Source organism: Mobula hypostoma, chromosome 3, assembly GCF_963921235.1.
Source record: "Mobula hypostoma chromosome 3, sMobHyp1.1, whole genome shotgun sequence".
Classification (NCBI taxonomy): Eukaryota; Metazoa; Chordata; class Chondrichthyes; order Myliobatiformes; family Myliobatidae; genus Mobula; species Mobula hypostoma.
The window spans coordinates 227,228,280-227,249,114 of record NC_086099.1 but is presented as its reverse complement, the minus strand read 5'-3'; the positions used below and the strand labels follow the sequence as shown (position 1 = coordinate 227,249,114).

At 52.8% G+C, this 20,835-nt stretch overlaps 1 protein-coding gene across 2 annotated transcripts in view; it reads right to left on the bottom strand.

The window, feature by feature from the left end:
• mroh1 (maestro heat-like repeat family member 1) overlaps positions 1–20,835 on the bottom strand; it is a 141,921-nt gene continuing 121,086 nt past the window's right edge. For both annotated transcript variants that reach the window (XM_063044670.1, XM_063044671.1), the window contains 9 exons: positions 20,339–20,476; positions 20,025–20,139; positions 16,776–16,922; positions 13,587–13,775; positions 12,361–12,516; positions 8,765–8,899; positions 3,582–3,684; positions 2,395–2,460; positions 1–138 (listed from right to left, as the gene is read on the bottom strand). In XM_063044670.1, coding sequence (XP_062900740.1) covers positions 56–138; positions 2,395–2,460; positions 3,582–3,684; positions 8,765–8,899; positions 12,361–12,516; positions 13,587–13,775; positions 16,776–16,922; positions 20,025–20,139; positions 20,339–20,476 — 1,132 coding nt within the window. In that variant the 3' untranslated portion in view covers positions 1–55. The remainder of the gene's footprint in view (positions 139–2,394; positions 2,461–3,581; positions 3,685–8,764; positions 8,900–12,360; positions 12,517–13,586; positions 13,776–16,775; positions 16,923–20,024; positions 20,140–20,338; positions 20,477–20,835) is intronic.

Below are 20,835 nucleotides of genomic sequence, written 5' to 3'. Positions count from 1 at the left end.
GGGAGTGGGGGGGAAGAGGGAGACGGGAGGTGGTCTCGACCCATCTAATCAGCTTTCAGAGTTCGTGGAGGAGGCTGAGAGCTTCGGCGGCCTTGATCCGAACACTGGGCTCCCCGTCCTGTAGCAGCATGACGATGGCTGGTGAAGAGAGAGGGAGACAATGGTGTTACTCACTGACAGAGGCTCGCCCTGTACCCCCGGCTCGCCGACAGAGGTCAGTGACTGAGAGGGGGTGTTCACGCCTTGGCTACCCACACGCTGAGGTAGCTCAGAGGATCAATCAACGATGGAGGCAATCAGTTGTCCCAAACCACACCTCAGCTCTGTAAGGTGACAGGGAGAGTGGGGAATGGGAACGGGAAAAAGAGGGATTGCATGTGGGCCTTAGGGAGAGGGAGGAGAAGAGCAAGGGGGGAGGAGTGGAAGGCATGGGAGGGGATGAAGAGAGTGCAAAAGGAACGGAAGTTTCAATGCTGAGTGTGCAGCTAGCCACCTCCAACAATGTTTTTGGTAGCTTGTTTCATAATGAATTCAAGAAAACCTCCATTTGTTCTGAGAGATTTATTCCACAAATCGTGCCTGCGTGCCTCCCAACAACAGCTCCCGGAGTCCCGGCTGCCCCATAAACCAGCGGCCCTTCCTCCTCCTCCCCAGGCACCTCTCCATTAGCCGGCTAACAGCAGGAAGCTGCCTGGACTCCCTCATCAAAGACACAGGTTCACTCAGCTGACCCAAGACAAGTCTGTGCTCTCACTCTCACAGCCCTGCATCCCTCCACAGCCCCAGGTCAACACATAGGCCAGTACCACTTCTGTTTGTTCACCTGTACCTGCACCATTCCAATGGGGTGCTTTACATCCCAGCCCGGGATGGTGTAAAGGGAGTTTCAATGTCTAACCCATGCAATGGAACTGTGTGATGGGATGGTGCTGAGAGAGTTTCACTCTGTGTCTGACCCCGGGAGTGTGTGATGGGATGGTGTGGAGGGAGCTTCACTCTGTGTCTGACCCCGGGAGTGTGTGATGGGACGGTGTGAAGGGAGCTTCACTCTGTTTCTGACCCCGGGAGTGTGTGATGGGACGGTGTGGAGGGAGATTCACTCTGTGTGTCTGACCCCGGGAGTGTGTGATGGGACGGTGGGGAGGGAGTTTCACTCTGTGTCTGACCCCGGGAGTGTGTGATGGGACGGTGTGGAGGGAGATTCACTCTGTGTGTCTGACCCCGGGAGTGTGTGATGGGACGGTGGGGAGGGAGTTTCACTCTGTGTCTGACCCCGGGAGTGTGTGATGGGACGGTGGGGAGGGGGTTTCACTCTGTGTCTGACCCCAGGAGTGTGTGATGGGACGGTGTGGAGGGAGTTTCACTCTGTGTCTGACCCCGGGAGTGTGTGATGGGACGGTGTGGAGGGAGTTTCACTCTGTGTCTGACCCCGGGAGTGTGTGATGGGACGGTGTGGAGGGAGTTTCACTCTGTGTCTAACCCCGGGAGTGTGTGGAGGGAGGTTCACTGTATGTAAAGATCCATCCACTCTCCACTACTTCACTGGAAAAATTTGACAGCAACAACACTATTTCAAAAGAAACACCAGCAAGTTCTGTGATCTAACATCTGTCCATGTCCAGAAGCACAATGAATTCGAATGCATTTCTGGCCCTGTCCTCTATTAAAACCGGATTCCCCTGACAGCAGAGTCAGTGACTCGCTCACTGCTCCAGGGGGGAACCAGGACAACCTTATCACTCACATCTCCTGGGAGGGGGGAGAGAAACAGGACCACCTCAATCACCAATATCTACTGTGTACACGATCACCATCCACTCACACCCCCAGAGAACCGGGACAATCTCACCCACAATACCCACTGTGTACACGATCACCATCCACTCACACCCCCAGAGAACCGGGACAATCTCACCCACAATACCCACTGTGTACACGATCACCATCCACTCACACCCCCAGAGAACCGGGACAATCTCACCCACAATACCCACTGTGTACACGATCACCATCCACTCACACCCCCAGAGACCGGGACAATCTCACCCACAATACCCACTGTGTACACGATCACCATCCACTCACACCCCCAGAGAACCGGGACAATCTCACCCACAATACCCACTGTGTACACGATCACCATCCACTCACACCCCCAGAGAACCGGGACAATCTCACCCACAATACCCACTGTGTACACGATCACCATCCACTCACACCCCCAGAGAACCGGGACAATCTCACCCACAATACCCACTGTGTACACGATCACCATCCACTCACACCCCAGGGGTGGGGGTGTACTGATATCCACTGTGTCCATGATATACCCGATCACCAACCCCCCATCCCAAGAAGATCTTGCCAGGGAGGAAAGCAACTGAAACCACTCACCTCCACACACGTGCTCCAGGGACACTGACTGAAGCTCGGTCTTTAACATATTCCCCAGAAGAAACCCTGGGAAAACACAAAGTTAAAGTCTGAAATACCACCCAATGAGGAAACATATTTACTTCTCTCTCTATCTCAGAGGCATCCATTCCACTCCAGGGCATCTGTACAATACACGGTCTACACTAATGGTTAGACAGGGGATTTCGTTCAAAAGCTGCCAGGTAATGTTACAGTTTGGAATATTGTGTTCAGTTCTGGTCACCTCATTATAAAACTCACCTGAAACTTTAGAGGGGGGCACAGAGGAAATTTACCAGGATGCTGCCTGGATTAAAGAGAATGTCTTATTAAGCTAGAGCTTTTCTCTTTGGTGCGAAGGAGGATGAGAGGTGACTTGACAGGTGTACAAGATGAGAAGAGCTACAGATCGAGTGGATATCCAGAGACTTTTTCCTAGGGTGGAAATGGCTAATACAAGGGAGCAAGATTTTGAGGTGATTGGAGGAGAGTATAGAGGGGGATGTCAGGTGGGATTTCTACACGTGGAATGGTGGGTGTGTGGAACACCCTGCTGGGGGTGATGGTAGAGGCAGATGCATTAGAGACTGAGATAGGCACATGGATGACAGTAACACGGGACGGCTGTGTGGAAGGGAAGGGTTGGATTGATTTTAAAGTCAGTTCAATTCATGAACCGAAAGGCCTGAACTGTTGGATGTCTATGAACAACCCTACTTCTCATCCCAGACAAGAGAAAATCTGCAGCTGCTTCTCAACCCCTCTGAGAGCACAGTCACAGGAGTGAGTGAGATACAGGCTGGAATCTAATCAGAGGATTAATTTACATGTATATACAGTGTGCTGATCACAATACTGTCCCATCTACCTGCATATAATCTATATCCCTTCATTCCAAAGGTGAGTGAGCAGCCCCAGAATGCACACAACAATCCCCCTCACCAGAGGTGCTACCCCTCCCCGGACACCCCATACACCCCTCCCAGCCAGCACTGCACACACAAATCACCCAAACCCTTTGATCAGATTCCAGGCTTTGCCCAGTTCCCAGATGACTAGCTCCAAAGGGAAGCCCAGCACACACACCGAATATTGTAACATTGCTGTGTGGCATTTTTGTACCAGCATATCTTTACCATGGCCACCTCCTCTCTAAGGTGGTTTACCTGTGAACATGACTGCATTTCCTCGGATCTCAGGCCTGGTGCTTTTGAAGAATGAGACATTACCCATGACGTAGAAGTTAATTTTCTCCGGGAAGTCACTGATCTGTGGAGGGAAAACAGCATCAAAAGAGGCCCAAACAACAGGAATTCTGCAGATGCTGGAAATTCAAGCAACATACATCAAAGTTGCTGGTGAACGCAGCAGGCCAAGCAGCATCTGTAGGAAGAGGTGCAGTCGACGTTTCAGGCCGAGACTCTTCGTCAGGACTAACTGAAAGAAGAGTGAGTAAGGGATTTGAAAGCTGGAGGGGGAGGGGGAGATCCAAAATGATAGGAGAAGACAGGAGGGGGAGGGATGGAGCCGAGAGCTGGACAGGTGATAGGCAAAAGGGGATACGAGAGGATCATGGGACAGGAGGTCCGGGAAGAAAGACAAGGAGGGGGCGGGGGTTGACCCAGAGGATGGGCAAGAGGTATATTCAGAGGGACAGAGGGAGAAAAAGGAGAGTGAGAGAAAGAATGTGTGCATAAAAATCAGTAACAGATGGGTTACGAGGGGGAGGTGGGGCCTTAGCGGAAGTTAGAGAAGTCGATGTTCATGCCATCAGGTTGGAGGCTACCCAGACGGAATATAAGGTGTTGTTCCTCCAGCCTGAGTGTGGCTTCATCTCCACAGTAGAGGAGGCCGTGGACAGACATGTCAGAATGGGAATGGGATGTGGAATTAAAATGTGTGGCCACTGGGAGATCCTGCTTTCTCTGGCGGACAGAGCGTAGATGTTCAGCAAAGCGGTCTCCCAGTCTGCGTCGGGTCTCACCAATATATAAAAGGCCACATCAGGAACACCGGGCGCAGTATATCACCCCAGTCGACTCACAGGTGAAGTGATGCCTCACCTGGAAGGACTGTTTGGGGCCCTGAATGGTGGTAAGGGAGGAAGTGTAAGGGCATGTGTAAGCACTTGTTCCGCTTACACGGATAAGTGCCAGGAGGGAGATCAGTGGGGAGGGATGGGGGCGACGAATGGACAAGGGAGTTGTGTAGGGAGCAATCCCTGCGGAATGCAGAGAGAGGGGGGGAGGGAAAGATGTGCTTAGTGGTGGGATCCAGTTGGAGGTGGCGGAAGTTACGGAGAATAATATGTTGGACCCGGAGGCTGGTGGGGTGGTAGGTGAGGACCAGGGGAACCCTATTCCTAGTGGGGTGGTGGGAGGATGGAGTGAGAGCAGATGTACGTGAAATGGGGGAGATACGTTTAAGAGCAGAGTTGATAGTGGAGGAAGGGAAACCCCTTTCTTTAAAAAAGGAAGACATCTCCCTCGTCCTAGAATGAAAAGCCTCATCCTGAGAGCAGATGCGGCGGAGACGGAGGAATTGCGAGAAGGGGATGGCGTTTTTGCAAGAGACAGGGTGAGAAGAGGAATAGTCCAGATAGCTGTGAGAGTCAGTAGGCTTATAGTAGACATCAGTGGATAAGCTGTCTCCAGAGACAGAGACAGAAAGATCTAGAAAGGGGAGGAAGGTGTCGGAAATGGACCAGGTAAACTTGAGGGCAGGGTGAAAGTTGGAGGCAAAGTTAATAAAGTCAACGAGTTCTGCATGCGTGCAGGAAGCAGTGCCAATGCAGTCATCGATGTAGCGAAGGAAAAGTGGGGGACAGGTACCAGAATAGGCACGGAACATAGATTGTTCCACAAACCCAACAAAAAGGCAGGCATAGCTAGGACCCATACGGGTGCCCATAGCTACACCTTTAGTTTGGAGGAAATGGGAGGAGCCAAAGGAGAAATTATTAAGAGTAAGGACTAATTCCGCTAGACGGAGCAGAGTGGTGGTAGAGGGGAACTGATTAGGTCTGGAATCCAAATTCTCAAAGCTCTACGCTTCTTTTTGGATTCCAGACCTAATCAATCCATGTTCCGTGCCTATTCTGGTATCTGTCCCCCACTTTTCCTTCGTTACATCAACGACTGCATTGGCGCTGCTTCCTGCACGCATACAGAACTCGTTGACTTTATTAACTTTGCCTCCAACTTTCACCCTGCCCTCAAGTTTACCTGGTCCATTTCCGACACCTCCCTCCCCTTTCTAGATCTTTCTGTCTCTGTCTCTGGAGACAGCTTATCCACTGATGTCTACTATAAGCCTACTGACTCTCACAGCTATCTGGACTATTCCTCTTCTCACCCTGTCTCTTGCAAAAACGCCATCCCCTTCTCGCAATTCCTCCGTCTCCGCCGCATCTGCTCTCAGGATGAGGCTTTTCATTCCAGGACGAGGGAGATGTCTTCCTTTTTTAAAGAAAGGGGCTTCCCTTCCTCCACTATCAACTCTGCTCTTAAACGTATCTCCCCCATTTCACGTACATCTGCTCTCACTCCATCCTCCCACCACCCCACTAGGAATAGGGTTCCCCTGGTCCTCACCTACCACCCCACCAGCCTCCGGGTCCAACATATTATTCTCCGTAACTTCCGCCACCTCCAACGGGATTCCACCACTAAGCACATCTTTCCCTCCCCCTCTCTCTGCATTCCGCAGGGATCGCTCCCTACACAACTCCCTTGTCCATTCGTCCCCCCCATCCCTCCCCACTGATCTCCCTCCTGGCACTTATCCGTGTAAGCGGAACAAGTGCTACACATGCCCTTACACTTCCTCCCTTACCATCATTCAGGGCCCCAAACAATCCTTCCAGGTGAGGCATCACTTCACCTGTGAGTCGACTGGGGTGATATACTGTGTCCGGTGCTCCCGATGTGGCCTTTTATATATTGGTGAGACCCGACGCAGACTGGGAGACCGCTTTGCTGAACATCTACGCTCTGTCCGCCAGAGAAAGCAGGATCTCCCAGTGGCCACACATTTTAATTCCACATCCCATTCCCATTCTGACATGTCTGTCCACGGCCTCCTCTACTGTGGAGATGAAGCCACACTCAGGTTGGAGGAACAACACCTTATATTCCGTCTGGGTAGCCTCCAACCTGATGGCATGAACATCGACTTCTCTAACTTCCGCTAGGCCCCACCTCCCCCTCGTACCCCATCTGTTACTCATTTTTATGCATACATTCTTTCTCTCACTGTCCTTTTTCTCCCTCTGTCCCTCTGAATATACCTCTTGCCCATCCTCTGGGTCAACCCCCCCCCCCCCGTCTTTCTTCCCGGACCTCCTGTCCCATGATCCTCTCGTATCCCCTTTTGCCTATCACCTGTCCAGCTCTCGGCTCCATCCCTCCCCCTCCTGTCTTCTCCTATCATTTTGCATCTCCCCCTCCAGCTTTCAAATCTCTTACTCACTCTTCTTTCAGTTAGTCCTGACGAAGGGTCTCGGCCTGAAACGTCGACTGCACCTCTTCCTATAGATGCTGCTTGGCCTGCTGCGTTCACTAGCAACTTTGATGTATGTTGCTCAAAAGAGGCCCTGTGGTTTTGGTTTCACGTAGAACACCTGTGGCTGTGTGATTGGGTCTGGGTTCAACTGCATTAGAAGAACGAGGGGGATCTCATTGAATCCTATCGAATACTGAACGGCCGAGATAGTGGATGTGGGGAGGATGTATCCAGTAGTGAGTGAGTCTGCCTCAGAATAGAGGGGCATCCATTTAGAACAGTGATGAGGAGGAATTTCTTTCGCTGGAAGGTAGTGAACCTGTGGAATTCTTTGCCATGGATGGCTGTGGAGGCCAAGTCACTGGGTATATTTAAAGCAGAGGTTGATAGGTTCTTGATTAGTCAAAGTGTGAAAGGTTAGGGGAAAGGCGGCATGAGAATGGGGTTTACAGAGGAAATGAATTCCACAGATTCACCCCCTCTGGCGAAAGAAATTCCTCCTCATTTCTGTTATAAATGGGTGTCTGTCAATTTTGAGGCTCTAGCTCTAGACTCCTCCATAATAGGGGACATCCTCTCCATGTCCACTCTATCTTTCAATATTCAATAAGTTCAAATGTGATCCACCCTCATTCTAACAAAGTCCAGCAAGCACAGACCTAACGCCAACAGATGCACCATGAAATACATAAAGTAAGATTGTTTGCGTCAGGTTTCTGCATGGCAGTCACGGGCAGTTTGATTCCCTAAGGGGGGGGCGGTGTGGTAACGGGAGTTTGTAAAACGCTCCCAATGGCGTGCGTCTCAAATAGCCTCTGACAACTAAGTCCAGCAGAACCGTTTCTACTGAGAGCAGAAGGGGCAAAGGCGGGTTACCGCCACCTCAGATCAGCCAGGGTTGAGAGCTGATTGGTCTCAAACCTCTGCCACCCGGAGGCTATACGCACTCACAGGGGAAGCCATTCGGGAATAAACCCAGGGGGAAAAATCCGGAGCTGGCGTCCCTAAGGCAGTCCGACATTGAGTTCAATGCTGACTGGCAACTCCTGAGATGCCAAACTGTATGGGTCTCTGCCGTTCCCCTGGATTCATCAGATGCGTGAAGAGTGGGAGCCTGCTGCACGGGCAACAGCGTGCACTCTGTATCGTACTGCCCTGGCTTGTGTAGGAAGACAGCTGGGACGCAACATCCCTGGTCGACCCTGATCAACAGAGGCCTCATGTCGGCAGATTGCTCTGGGAACAGTAATTTAGTTGGAAGTTTGTGATACCATTGGACATAACTTCTCAGGCCAAAGATGTACAAATAAATAAACAGCACACAGCACAGGAACAGGCACTTCGGCCTACAGTGTTGTGCCCATCCAATTAAATTGGTAACTAAGGTAATCCCCTCTGACTGCACAATGACCATATCCTTCCACTTTCCTCACATTCATGCCCATCTACACAGCTCTTAAAAGTCCCTAATGTATCTGGCTGTACCTCCGCCCCAGGCAGAGCATTCTACACACCCACACCTCTCTTTGTAAAACAAAAATGCCCCACACATCTCCTTTGAAATTACCCCTCTCACCTTAAATACATGCCCCCTGGTATTAGACATTACAACTTTGAGAAAAAGATATCGTCTGTCTGCTCTATCTGTGCCTTTCATAATCTTATAAACGTGCATCAGATCTCCTCTCAGTGTCCGCCGCTCCAGAGAGAACAGCTCGGGAGAAGGGGTTGCTGTCAAGACCAGCACATTCCCCTGGGGTCTGTGCCACTGAGGGACGAAGGTTGGGAAAGGCCCAAGGATGGATGTTGGCATCCTCCTCCATTACCCCCTGAACAGAGGACTCACGATGTGCTTGGACAGATCGTTGACGAACTCTCCATAGTGAAGATGTGCTTCCTCCAGCAGGTGCTTCTGAAACATTACACTGATGTTGTTCGAGCCCATGATGGGGCCAATCAAACGCAGGGCAAATTTGCAGGCCTGTTGAGAGACAGAGGGAGAGACCATAGACCATAAGCCATAGGAGTACAATTGGGCCTTTCAGACCATCAAATCTGCTCTGACATTCCATCATCAAAGTTGCTGGTGAACGCAGCAGGCCAGGCAGCATCTATAGGAAGAGGCGCAGTCGACGTTTCAGGCCGAGACCCTTCGTCAGGACTAACTGAAGGAGGCTCGGCCTGAAACATCGACTGCGCCTCTTCCTAGAGATGCTGCCTGGCCTGCTGCGTTCACCAGCAACTTTGATGTGTGTTGCTTGAATTTCCAGCATCTGCAGAATTCCTGTTGTTTGTTGTTGACATTCCATCATGGCTGATTTATTATCCCTCTCAACCCAAACCTCCAGCTTTCTTCCCATAACCTTTGAAGCCCTGACTAATCAATAATCTATCAACCTCCACTTAAAATATACACAGTGACTTGGCCTCCACAGCTGTCCATGGCAATGAATTCCACAGATTCACCACCCTCTGGCTAAAGAAATTCATCATCTCTGTTCTAAATGGAGATCCCTCTATTCTGAGGCTGTGCCCTCTGGTCCTTGTCTCCCCCATGAAATGAAATATACACTCTACATCCACTCTATATTGGATTTCACAATTCAAAAGGTTTCAGTGAGATTCACCCCATTTCTTCCAGCCTCCAGTGAGAACAGGCTCAGAGCTATCAAACACACCTCATACATTAAACTTTTCATTCCCAGAAACATTCTCCAAGGAGATCAATGGCAGAGCTGGCATTACATCACAGACCTCAAAGTACTGTATGTTCATTCAATAGTGACTGCAGGAGTCAGACACAGAGTGAAACTCCCTCCACGCCGTTCCATCACACACTCCCGGGGTCAGACACAGAGTGAAACTCCCACCACACCGTCCCATCACACACTCCCGGGGTCAGACACAGAGTGAAACTCCCTCCACGCCGTCCCATCACACACTCCCGGGGTCAGACACAGAGTGAAACTCCCACCACACCGTCCCATCACACACTCCCGGGGTCAGACACAGAGTGAAACTCCCTCCACGCCGTCCCATCACACACTCCCGGGGTCAGACACAGAGTGAAGCTCCCTCCACACCGTTCCATCACACACTCCCGGGGTCAGACACAGAGTGAAGCTCCCTCCACACCATCCCATCACACACTCCCGGGGTCAGACACAGAGTGAAACTCCCTCCACACCGTCCCATCACACACTCCCGGGGTCAGACACAGAGTGAAACTCCCTCCACACCGTCCCATCGCACACTCCCGGGGTCAGACACAGAGTGAAACTCCCTCCACGCCGTCCCATCACACACTCCCGGGGTCAGACACAGAGTGAAACTCCCACCACACCGTCCCATCACACACTCCCGGGGTCAGACACAGAGTGAAACTCCCTCCACGCCGTCCCATCACACACTCCCGGGGTCAGACACAGAGTGAAACTCCCACCACACCGTCCCATCACACACTCCCGGGGTCAGACACAGAGTGAAACTCCCTCCACGCCGTCCCATCACACACTCCCGGGGTCAGACACAGAGTGAAGCTCCCTCCACACCGTTCCATCACACACTCCCGGGGTCAGACACAGAGTGAAGCTCCCTCCACACCATCCCATCACACACTCCCGGGGTCAGACACAGAGTGAAACTCCCTCCACACCGTCCCATCACACACTCCCGGGGTCAGACACAGAGTGAAACTCCCTCCACACCGTCCCATCGCACACTCCCGGGGTCAGACACAGAGTGAAACTCCCTCCACACCGTCCCATCACACACTCCCGGGGTCAGACACAGAGTGAAACTCCCTCCACGCCGTCCCATCACACACTCCCGGTGTCAGACGCAGAGTGAAACTGCCTCCACACCGTCCCATCACACACTCCCGGGGTCAGACACAGAGTGAAACTCCCTCCACACAATCCCATCACACACTCCCGGGGTCAGACACAGAGTGAATCTCCCTCCACACCGTCCCATCACACACTCTCAGGGTCAGACACAGAGTGAATCTCCCTCCACACTGTCCCATCACACACTCCCGGGGTCAGACACAGAGTGAAACTCCCTCCACACCGTCCCATCACACACTCCCGGGGTCAGACACAGAGTGAATCTCCCTCCACACCGTCCCATCACACACTCCCGGGGTCAGACACAGAGTGAAACTCCCTCCACGCCGTCCCATCACACACTCCCGGGGTCAGACACAGAGTGAAGCTCCCTCCACACCGTCCCATCACACACTCCCGGGGTCAGACACAGAGTGAAACTCCCTCCACGCCGTCCCATCACACACTCCCGGGGTCAGACACAGAGTGAAGCTCCCTCCACGCCGTCCCATCACACACTCCCGGGGTCAGACACAGAGTGAAACTCCCTCCACGCCGTCCCATCACACACTCGCGGGGTCAGACACAGAGTGAAACTCCCTCCACGCCGTCCCATCACACACTCCCGGGGTCAGACACAGAGTGAAGCTCCCTCCACGCCGTCCCATCACACACTCCCGGGGTCAGACACAGAGTGAAACTCCCTCCACACCGTCCCATCACACACTCCCGGGGTCAGACACAGAGTGAATCTCCCTCCACACCGTCCCATCACACACTCCCGGGGTCAGACACAGAGTGAAACTCCCTCCACACCGTCCCATCACACACTCCCGGGGTCAGACACAGAGTGAAACTCCCTCCACACCGTCCCATCACACACTCCCGGGGTCAGACACAGAGTGAAGCTCCCTCCACGCCGTCCCATCACACACTCCCAGGGTCAGACACAGAGTGAAGCTCCCTCCACGCCGTCCCATCACACACTCGCGGGGTCAGACACAGAGTGAAACTCCCTCCACACTGTCCCATCACACACTCCCGGGGTCAGACACAGTGCAACTCCCTCCACACCGTCTCATCACACACTCCCAGGGTCAGACACAGAGTGAAACTCCCTCCACACCGTCCCATCACACACTCCCGGGGTCAGACACAGAGTGAAACTCCCTCCACACCGTCCCATCGCACACTCCCGGTGTCAGACGCAGAGTGAAACTCCCTCCACACCGTCCCATCACACACTCCCGGGGTCAGACACAGAGTGAAACTCCCTCCACACCGTCTCATCACACACTCCCAGGGTCAGACACAGAGTGAGGTTCTTCTGATCTTCAGTGATACAGGCCAGAGCAATCAAACACTCCTCAAGTGTAATCCTTTCATTCCTGAGATCGTTCTCGTGAATCTCTGCCGGACTCTCTCCAATGCCAACACCTCAATCCCTAGATACAGCACCCAAAGATTTCAGACTGGCCTAGCTCACATTTGCACAGGGAAAGGAAGGCAGAGTTCACTTCCAAATCACCCGTGGCTGTCCTGTCCCGTTCCGCATTGCCCATGCATATGCCCGTCAGCTGCAGGACACGTGCACCCTCCCCTCAGCACCAGCTACCTTCACCACCTCCTCGCTGCCGTCATTGAGGTGCAGCAGCAGGCTGACCAGGCTGGAGTGCACCTGTTCCAGGAAGTCAGCCTCCGACTCTCCCTTCCCGAATCGGGACAGGTTCCCAAAAACCGTGAAGGCCGCAGCCCGCACTCGGTCCTCGTCCTGTGGAGAACAAAGTCACCATAAACAACAGGAAACAGGCCCTTCAGCCCACCTTGCCCATGCTGACCAAGACTCCCATCCAAGCTGATCCCACTTGGCCCATGTTTCTCTAAACCTTGTCCAAGTTCCCTTTAAAAGGAGTTAACATACACGCGTCAACCACTTCCTCTTGCCCCTCAGGTTCCTATTAACTCTCTCCCCTCTCACTTTCAATCTGTGCTCTCTCATTCTTGATTCCTCAACCATGGGGATAAAGACTGTTCAGTCCCCCACCTCTGTCCCTCATGATTTTATCCACCTCTAAGGGAGCTAGGGCTTTACTCTTTGGAGAGAAGGAGGATGAGAGGAGACATGATAGAGGTGTACAAGATAATAAGAGGAATAGATAGAGTGGATAGCCATCGCCTCTTCCCCAGGGCACCATTGCTCAATACAAGAGGACATGGCTTTAAGGTAAGGGGTGGGAAGTTCAAGGGGGATATTAGAGGAAGGTTTTTGACTCAGTGGTTGGTGCGTGGAATGCACTGCCTGAGTCAGTAGTGGAGGCAGATACACTAGTGAAGTTTAAGAGACTACTAGACAGGTATATGGAGGAACTTAAGGTGGGGGCTTATATGGGAGGCAGGGTTTGAGGGTCGGCACAACATTGTGGGCCGAAGGGCCTGTAATGTGCTGTAATGTGTTATATGTTCTATAAGATCCGCCCTCAGTCTCCTGCACTCCAGTGAAAGATGTCCCAACTTGCCCAACCCACTCTCCAAAACTCAGTCCCGAGTGCTTGGAACATCCTCCGCTCAACCTGATCAGCCTCCCTCAAAATCCTCGTAAATCTCCTCTGCACTCTTTCCATCTTCATGGTATCTTTCCTACAGTGGGCTGACCAAAGGTGATCACAATCTCCCAACTGCAGCTTCACCAACATAACATCCCAACCCTGACAAGCCAAATGCCTTCTTCACCACTGTCTAGTTGTACTCCTCGGTCCCTTAGTACTACACCTTCCCCAGGGCCCTGCATTTACACTGAACGTCCTACCCCGGTCTGCCTCCCGCCCTGTACCTCGTCCCCACCTTCTCGAAGAAGGGCCGAATGCGGAGGGCAATGTTGATCAGGATGGGTTGAATGCTGGTTTCCTGGAGCTGGCCCAGCACCTTCGACAGGCCAGACATGGCCTCCAGGGTGATGTGGTCATCAGGGTCGTCCTTCTCATCCAGACCAGCGACCATAGCTGACAGCAGCCGGGTGGAGAACCGATGCACCTAGGGGAGAGCCATAACAGGTCCGGGGTAATGCTGACTGCTCTCTCCCCATCCACACATACTTCCACATCCCCCCAAAAACTCCCATCTGCCTGCTCCACCAACCATCCCGTTGTCTGATCTCACCATCCAGACCCCCCTTCGCCTCCATTCTGAACCCCTTTCACCTCCCCAACCTGAACCCCTTTCAGCTCGTCCACCAGAACGCCAATTGCCTCCATCTGGAAACCCCATTTGCCTTACCAATCGGAACCCCCTTCGCCATGCAGAACCCTCCAGCTCAGCTCCAATACCCCAACTGCCTCCATCCAGAATGCCTTTCACCTCTCCAGCCAGAACCCCAACTGCCTCCATCCAGCACACCCCACTTCGTCTCTATCCAGCACCCCCCACCGCGCCTCCATCCAGAACCCCCCACTTCACCTCTATCCAGAACCCCCCACCGCCTCTATCCAGCACCCCCCGCTTCGCCTCCATCCAGCACCCCCCGCTTCGCCTCTATCCAGCACCCCCCACTTTGCCTCTATCCAGCACCCCCCACCGCCTCTATCCAGCACCCCCCACTTCGCCTCCATCCAGCACCTCCACTTCGCCTCTCCAGCACCCCCCACTTCGCCTCCATCCAGCGCCCCCCACTTCGCCTCCATCCAGCGCCCCCCACTTTGCCTCCATCCAGAACCCTCCACTTCGCCTCCATCCAGAACCCTCCACTTCGTCTCCATCCAGAACCCCCCACTTCGCCTCCATCCAGAATCCCCCACTTCGCCTCCATCGAGAACCCCTCACTTCGCCTCCATCCAGCACCCCCCACTTCGCCTCCATCGAGAACCCCCCACTTCGCCTCCATCCAGCACCCCCCACTTCGCCTCCATCCAGCACCCCCCACTTCGCCTCCATCCAGAACCCCCCACTTCGCCTCCATCCAGCACCCCCCACTTCGCCTCCATCCAGAACCCCCCACTTCGCCTCCATCCAGAACCCCCCACTTCGCCTCTATCCAGCACCCCCCACTTCGCCTCCATCCAGAACCCCCCACTTCGCCTCCATCCAGCACCCCCCACTTCGCCTCCATCCAGAAGCACCCTTTGCCTCCATTCAGAACCCCCTTCGCCTCCATCCAGAACCCCCTTCGCCTCCATGCACAACCCCTCGTCTCCACTCAGAACTACCCCCTACGCCTCACCACCATCCAATACACGTCTTCCCAAACTTCAAAATCCTCCTTCAGCCTCCCCCGCAACCCCAGCCAAACCCCCTCTGCTGTCCCCCATCAGTCCCACAGGGGGTGGGACGATATGGGTGAGGGAGGGTGGGAGGAGGAGGTGACATACTTTACCCTGGGGCGGGGGGGGGACGGAGAGTGGGAGTGGGATGAGGCTGGGAGGGTTTAGGGGTTGCTGTGTCAGGGGAGGGGTTTGGGGGTGGGTGTGTGTGTGTGTGTGTGTGTGTGTCTCAATCATTTCCTGTGTAGATGAATGAGTGAAGATTCGTTGGAGGTAAGCAAAATTATGAGGGTATAGACAAGGTAAATCACAGGTTAAGGGTGAAAGGTGGAATATTTAAGGGGAACATGAGGGGGATCATCTGAGTGATGGGGGTGAGTATAGCACAAAATGCCAGGGGGAGTGCTGGTTGCCTGAGGGGAGGAAGGTGGAGAGATTTAGTTTGTGGGGTGCATGTTGGGGAATGGAATGGTGCGTGATGAGAGTGGTTATGTGGGGGTTGAGAAAAGAGGGGTTTTAGTTTGCGGTAGGGTGTGTGTGGGGGTTGGTGTGTGGATGCGGTGTGTGGGTAGAGCAGAGGGTTTTGGTGTGTGTGGGTAGAGCAGAGGGTTTTGGTGTGTGTGGGTAGAGCAGAGGGTTTTGGTGTGTGGGTAGAGCAGAGGGTTTTGGTGTGTGGGTAGAGCAGAGGGTTTTGGTGTGTGTGGGTAGAGCAGAGGGTTTTGGTGTGTGGGTAGAGCAGAGGGTTTTGGTGTGTGTGGGTAGAGCAGAGGGTTTTGGTGTGTGTGTTAGAGCAGAGGGTTTTGGTGTGTGTGTTAGAGCAGAGGGTTTTGGTGTGTGGGTAGTGCAGAGGGTTTTGGTGTGTGGGTAGAGCAGAGGGTTTTGGTGTGTGGGTAGAGCAGAGGGTTTTGGTGTGTGTGGGTAGTGCAGAGGGTTTTGGTGTGTGTGGGTAGTGCAGAGGGTTTTGGTGTGTGGGTAGAGCAGAGGGTTTTGGTGTGTGTGGGTAGAGCAGAGGGTTTTGGTGTGTGGGTAGAGCAGAGGGTTTTGGTGTGTGTGTTAGAGCAGAGGGTTTTGGTGTGTGGGTAGAGCAGAGGGTTTTGGTGTGTGTGGGTAGAGCAGAGGGTTTTGGTGTGTGGGTAGAGCAGAGGGTTTTGGTGTGTGTGGGTAGAGCAGAGGGTTTTGGTGTGTGTGTTAGAGCAGAGGGTTTTGGTGTGTGTGGGTAGAGCAGAGGGTTTTGGTGTGTGTGGGTAGAGCAGAGGGTTTTGGTGTGTGGGTAGAGCAGAGGGTTTTGGTGTGTGTGGGTAGAGCAGAGGGTTTTGGTGTGTGTGGGTAGAGCAGAGGGTTTTGGTGTGTGGGTAGAGCAGAGGGTTTTGGTGTGTGGGTAGAGCAGAGGGTTTTGGTGTGTGGGTAGTGCAGAGGGTTTTGGTGTGTGGGTAGAGCAGAGGGTTTTGGTGTGTGTGGGTAGAGCAGAGGGTTTTGGTGTGTGGGTAGTGCAGAGGGTTTTGGTGTGTGGGTAGAGCAGAGGGTTTTGGTGTGTGTGGGTAGAGCAGAGGGTTTTGGTGTGTGTGGGTAGAGCAGAGGGTTTTGGTGTGTGGGTAGTGCAGAGGGTTTTGGTGTGTGGGTAGAGCAGAGGGTTTTGGTGTGTGTGGGTAGAGCAGAGGGTTTTGGTGTGTGTGGGTAGAGCAGAGGGTTTTGGTGTGTCGGTTGGTACGTGGGTAGAGCAGAGGGTTTTGGTGTGTGGGTAGGGCAGAGGGCCTTGGTTTTTGGGGACTGAACCTACCTTGCCAGGGGCCCCGACGGTGGCGTTGCCCAGCCCACGGATGGATAGCCTCCGGACCTGCGCTGAAGGATCGACCAGGCACCGCAGGAGGCTGCTGACCAGCACGTCGGTCAGGAGCAGGTCACAGGTCACATGGTGGTTCAGCAGCTGTCAATGAGAAGTTTAGGAGTCAGCTGGAGCTGTTGAACTGAAAATGGGTCATAGACAACATGGTTTCCTCAAGGGAAAATCTTGCCTGGCAAAGCTGGTGGAATTCTTTGAAGAAGTAACATGTAGGATAGACGAGATTCAGTTGATGTTGTGTATTTGGATTTTCAGAAGGCCTTTGAGAAGGTGCCATACATGAGGCTGCTTAACAAACTATGAGCCCGTGGTATTACAGGAGAGTTTCTAGCATGGAGAAAGCAGTGGCAAAGTGGAAATAAAGGGAGCCTTTTCTGGTTGGCTGCCAGAGACTAGTGGCATTCCACAGGGGTCGCTGTTGGGACCGATTCTTTTTACGTTATATGTCAATGATGGAATTGATGGCTTTGTTACAAAGTTTGCAGATGATACGAAGATAGGTAGAGGGGCAGGTAGTTTTGAAGAAGTAAGAGGCTACAGAAGTGTTTAGATCGGAGAATGGGCAAAGAAATGGCAGATGGAATACCGTGTCAGGAAGTGTATGGTCATGCACTTTGGAAGAAGAAATGCAAGCTAGACTATTTTCTAAACAGTGAGAAAATACAAAAATCTGAGCTGCAGAGGGACTTGGGGTACTTGTGCAGAATTCCCTGAAGGTAAATTTGCAGGTTGAGTCAGTGGTGAGGAAGGCAAATGCAACATTAGCATTCATTTCAAGAGGACTAGGATAGAAAAGCAAAGATGTAATGTTGAGACTTTATAAGCACTGGTGAGGCCCCACTTGGAGTATTGTGAGTAGTTTTTGGCCCCCTTACCATAGAAAGGATGTGCTGAAACTGGAGAGGGTTCAAAGGAGGTTCACGAAAATGATTCCAGGATTGAATGTTTTGTCATATGAAGAGTGTTTGATGGCTCTGGGCCTGTACTCAATGGAACTCAGAAGAATGAAGAGTGATCTCACTGAAACCTATTGAATTGTGAAAGGCGTTGATAGAGAAGATGTGGAGAGTATGTTTCTTATGGTGGGAGAGTCTAAGACCAAAGGGAACAGCTTCAGAATAGAGGGACATCCTTTTAGAACGGAGATGAAGAGGAATTTCTTCACCCAGAAGGTGACGAATCTGTGGAATTCTTTGCTACAGGCAGTCCTGGAGGCCAAGTCTTTATGTATATTTAAGACAGAAGCTGATAGATTCTTGACTGGTCAGGGCATGAAGGGATACGGGGAGAATGTAGGGGATTAGAGCTGAGAGGAAAATTGGATCAGCCATGGTGAAATGGTGGAATCGACTCAATGGGCCAGATGGCCTAATTCTGCTCCTATGTCTTATCTTATTGAGTTAAAATGCTTGAGGAGCATAGCTGGTCAAGCAGCAACTGTGGTGGATGATTCAGGCCGAGACCCTTCACCAGGAATGTGGGAGACTGACTCCGAGGTATACGAAATCATGAGGGGCCGAGGCAGGGTGAATGTGCACAGTCTTTACCCCGGGGTTGGGAAGTCAAGGACCAGAGGGTAGAGGTTTAGAGTAGGAGGGGAACCTGAGGGGTAATTTGTTCACCCGGAAGGTGATCTGTCTATGGAACGAGCTGCCAGAGGGAGATACATTAACGAGACTTGGACAGGGACACGGGCCGAAAAGGTTTAGAGGGATACGGGTGGTCTGTCTATGGAACGAGCTGCCAGAGGGAGATACATTAACGAGACTTGGACAGGGACACGGGCCGATAAGGTTTAGAGGGATACGGGTGGTCTGTCTATGGAATGAGCTGCCAGAGGGAGATACATTAACGAGACTTGGACAGGGACACGGGCCGATAAGGTTTAGAGGGATACGGGTGGTCTGTCTATGGAACGAGCTGCCAGAGGGAGTGGTTGATGCAGGTACATTCACATTTAAAAGGCATTTGGACGGGAAGGGGTGAGCACAATATGGGCCCAGCACAGGCAAGTGGGACTGGCTTAGATGGGAATCTTGCTTCGCACACAGCAGTTAGGCCAAAGGGCCTGTTTCTGTGCTGGATGACAGCAGAGGTGGGGCAGGTGGCAACGGAGGAGGGTTGTGGTAGGTGTGAGGAGGGCCATGGGTGGGGGAGAAACGAGGCGGCAGATCCGATGGGAAGTACGGGGTGTGGGGACGGAAGGCAGGAGACAGGGGTGCGTGGGGGCTGTGATCAGCAACAGCCCGGCAAGTCCTGGCTGGAAAGGGTTAAACTCTACAGTGAGGAGTAGTCAGCACATCTGAGCGATGAAAACATTAGCTAGCAGTATTTAATAAGAGATGGAAAATCTGAGAGGCAGGGGTTCTGAACATCCAGGGGGGGAAACTGTGTCCAAGAAAATGTCAAACGGAGTTTTCCAGCCGCGCGGCCAAGAGACTCAGAGATGTCCTCGCTGGAGATCCAGTTTCACGTCTTCCTCAGGACTGGACCGATTCCAGTCGCCCTACTCACAAACCTCCTCACCTCCCACCCCCAACCCCACCATCCTCAAAGGGCCTCTCGAGGGTCAGCAAGTACACGGAGCCTCAGGGAGACGGTACCCGTGAGAAGGACCCCCAGCACCCAGGACGTGCCTTCGTCATGATACTGCCTTCCGAGAGGAGGTGCAGGAGCCCAAAGACACACACTCAAGCTTTCAGGAATAACTTCTTCCCTCTGCCGCCAGATTTCTGAACAGCCTGTCACCCCATAAACACTACCTCAGCATTTCACTCTCTTTTGGCACCATTTATAATTGTAATTTATAGTAATTTTTATTTCTTGCATTGTACTACTGCTGCAAAACAACAAACCTTAAGACATATGTCAGAGATAATAAATGTGAATCTGACTCTGAAGCCCCAGAAGAGGTTTCAATGATTGCCTTCATTTATCACATGTCTATCAAAACATGCAGTGAAATGTGTCGTTTGCATTAAATCAAATCAGGTTCGCTGGCTGCACCGTGTCCCCACCAACATAGCACGCCCCGAGCCCGTATGTCTGTGGAGGAACGTGGAGCACGTACAGAAAACCCACGCCATCACGGAGGGGGGGGATGTACAGACAGCGACGGGAAATGAACCCAGCCGCCGGCGCTCTGAAAACCGTGACCGTGCCACCGCAGATGGGCGCCACGATTACCTCTCCGAAGAAGGCAGCCACGGTGACCCTCTGGCCCTCATAGGGGGCGTTCAGGAAGGGTTCTAGCCTCTCCACGATGCTGCTGAGGTGCGACGTGCTGTGTCTCGCCATGGCCCTGCAGGAGAGTCGGGAACCCCAGTTAGACACCGTTGCACCAGCCAACCCCTCCCAGTAAAGACCATAAGACATTGGAGCAGAATGAGGCCATTCAGCCCAAGTCTATCACATCTGATTTACTATCTGGTCACTGATGATGGGGGGAGTGGTTCACAGTGACCATGCGGACATGGCTGGGGGAGGGACAGAGACATTACCTTGCCAGGATGGCAACCCCCTGGTGGTGGGTGTCGGGGCTCTTCAGCTGTTCCCAGCCCTCCTCGTCCTTCATGATCCGGAGTAACTCCTCGTTCTGACTCTGGACCATCACTGCCCGCAGAGCATCCACCGAACAGCTGCGAGACAAAAGAGGACATCACTCACGATACCCTCCGCAACGTCTGCGTTCACCAGGAGACCCTGCAGGGTTCACATCTCCTCCATACTGACCAAGGTGTCCCATTTGCCCGCGTCTGGCCCACATCCTTCCATGCCTTTCCCATCCACCCTCCCACACCTCCTGACTTGGGCAGCTTCCCCCTTCCTTTCCAGTCCTGATGAACAGTCCGGTCCAAAACGTCAACAACTGTTTATTCATTTCCATCGATGCTGCCAGGGCTGCTGAGTTCCTCCAGCATTTTGTGTGTGTTGTTCCACGTATGGACGTGTCTTTTAAGTATTGTTAATCTGCCTGTCTTTAATACACCCTCTGGCA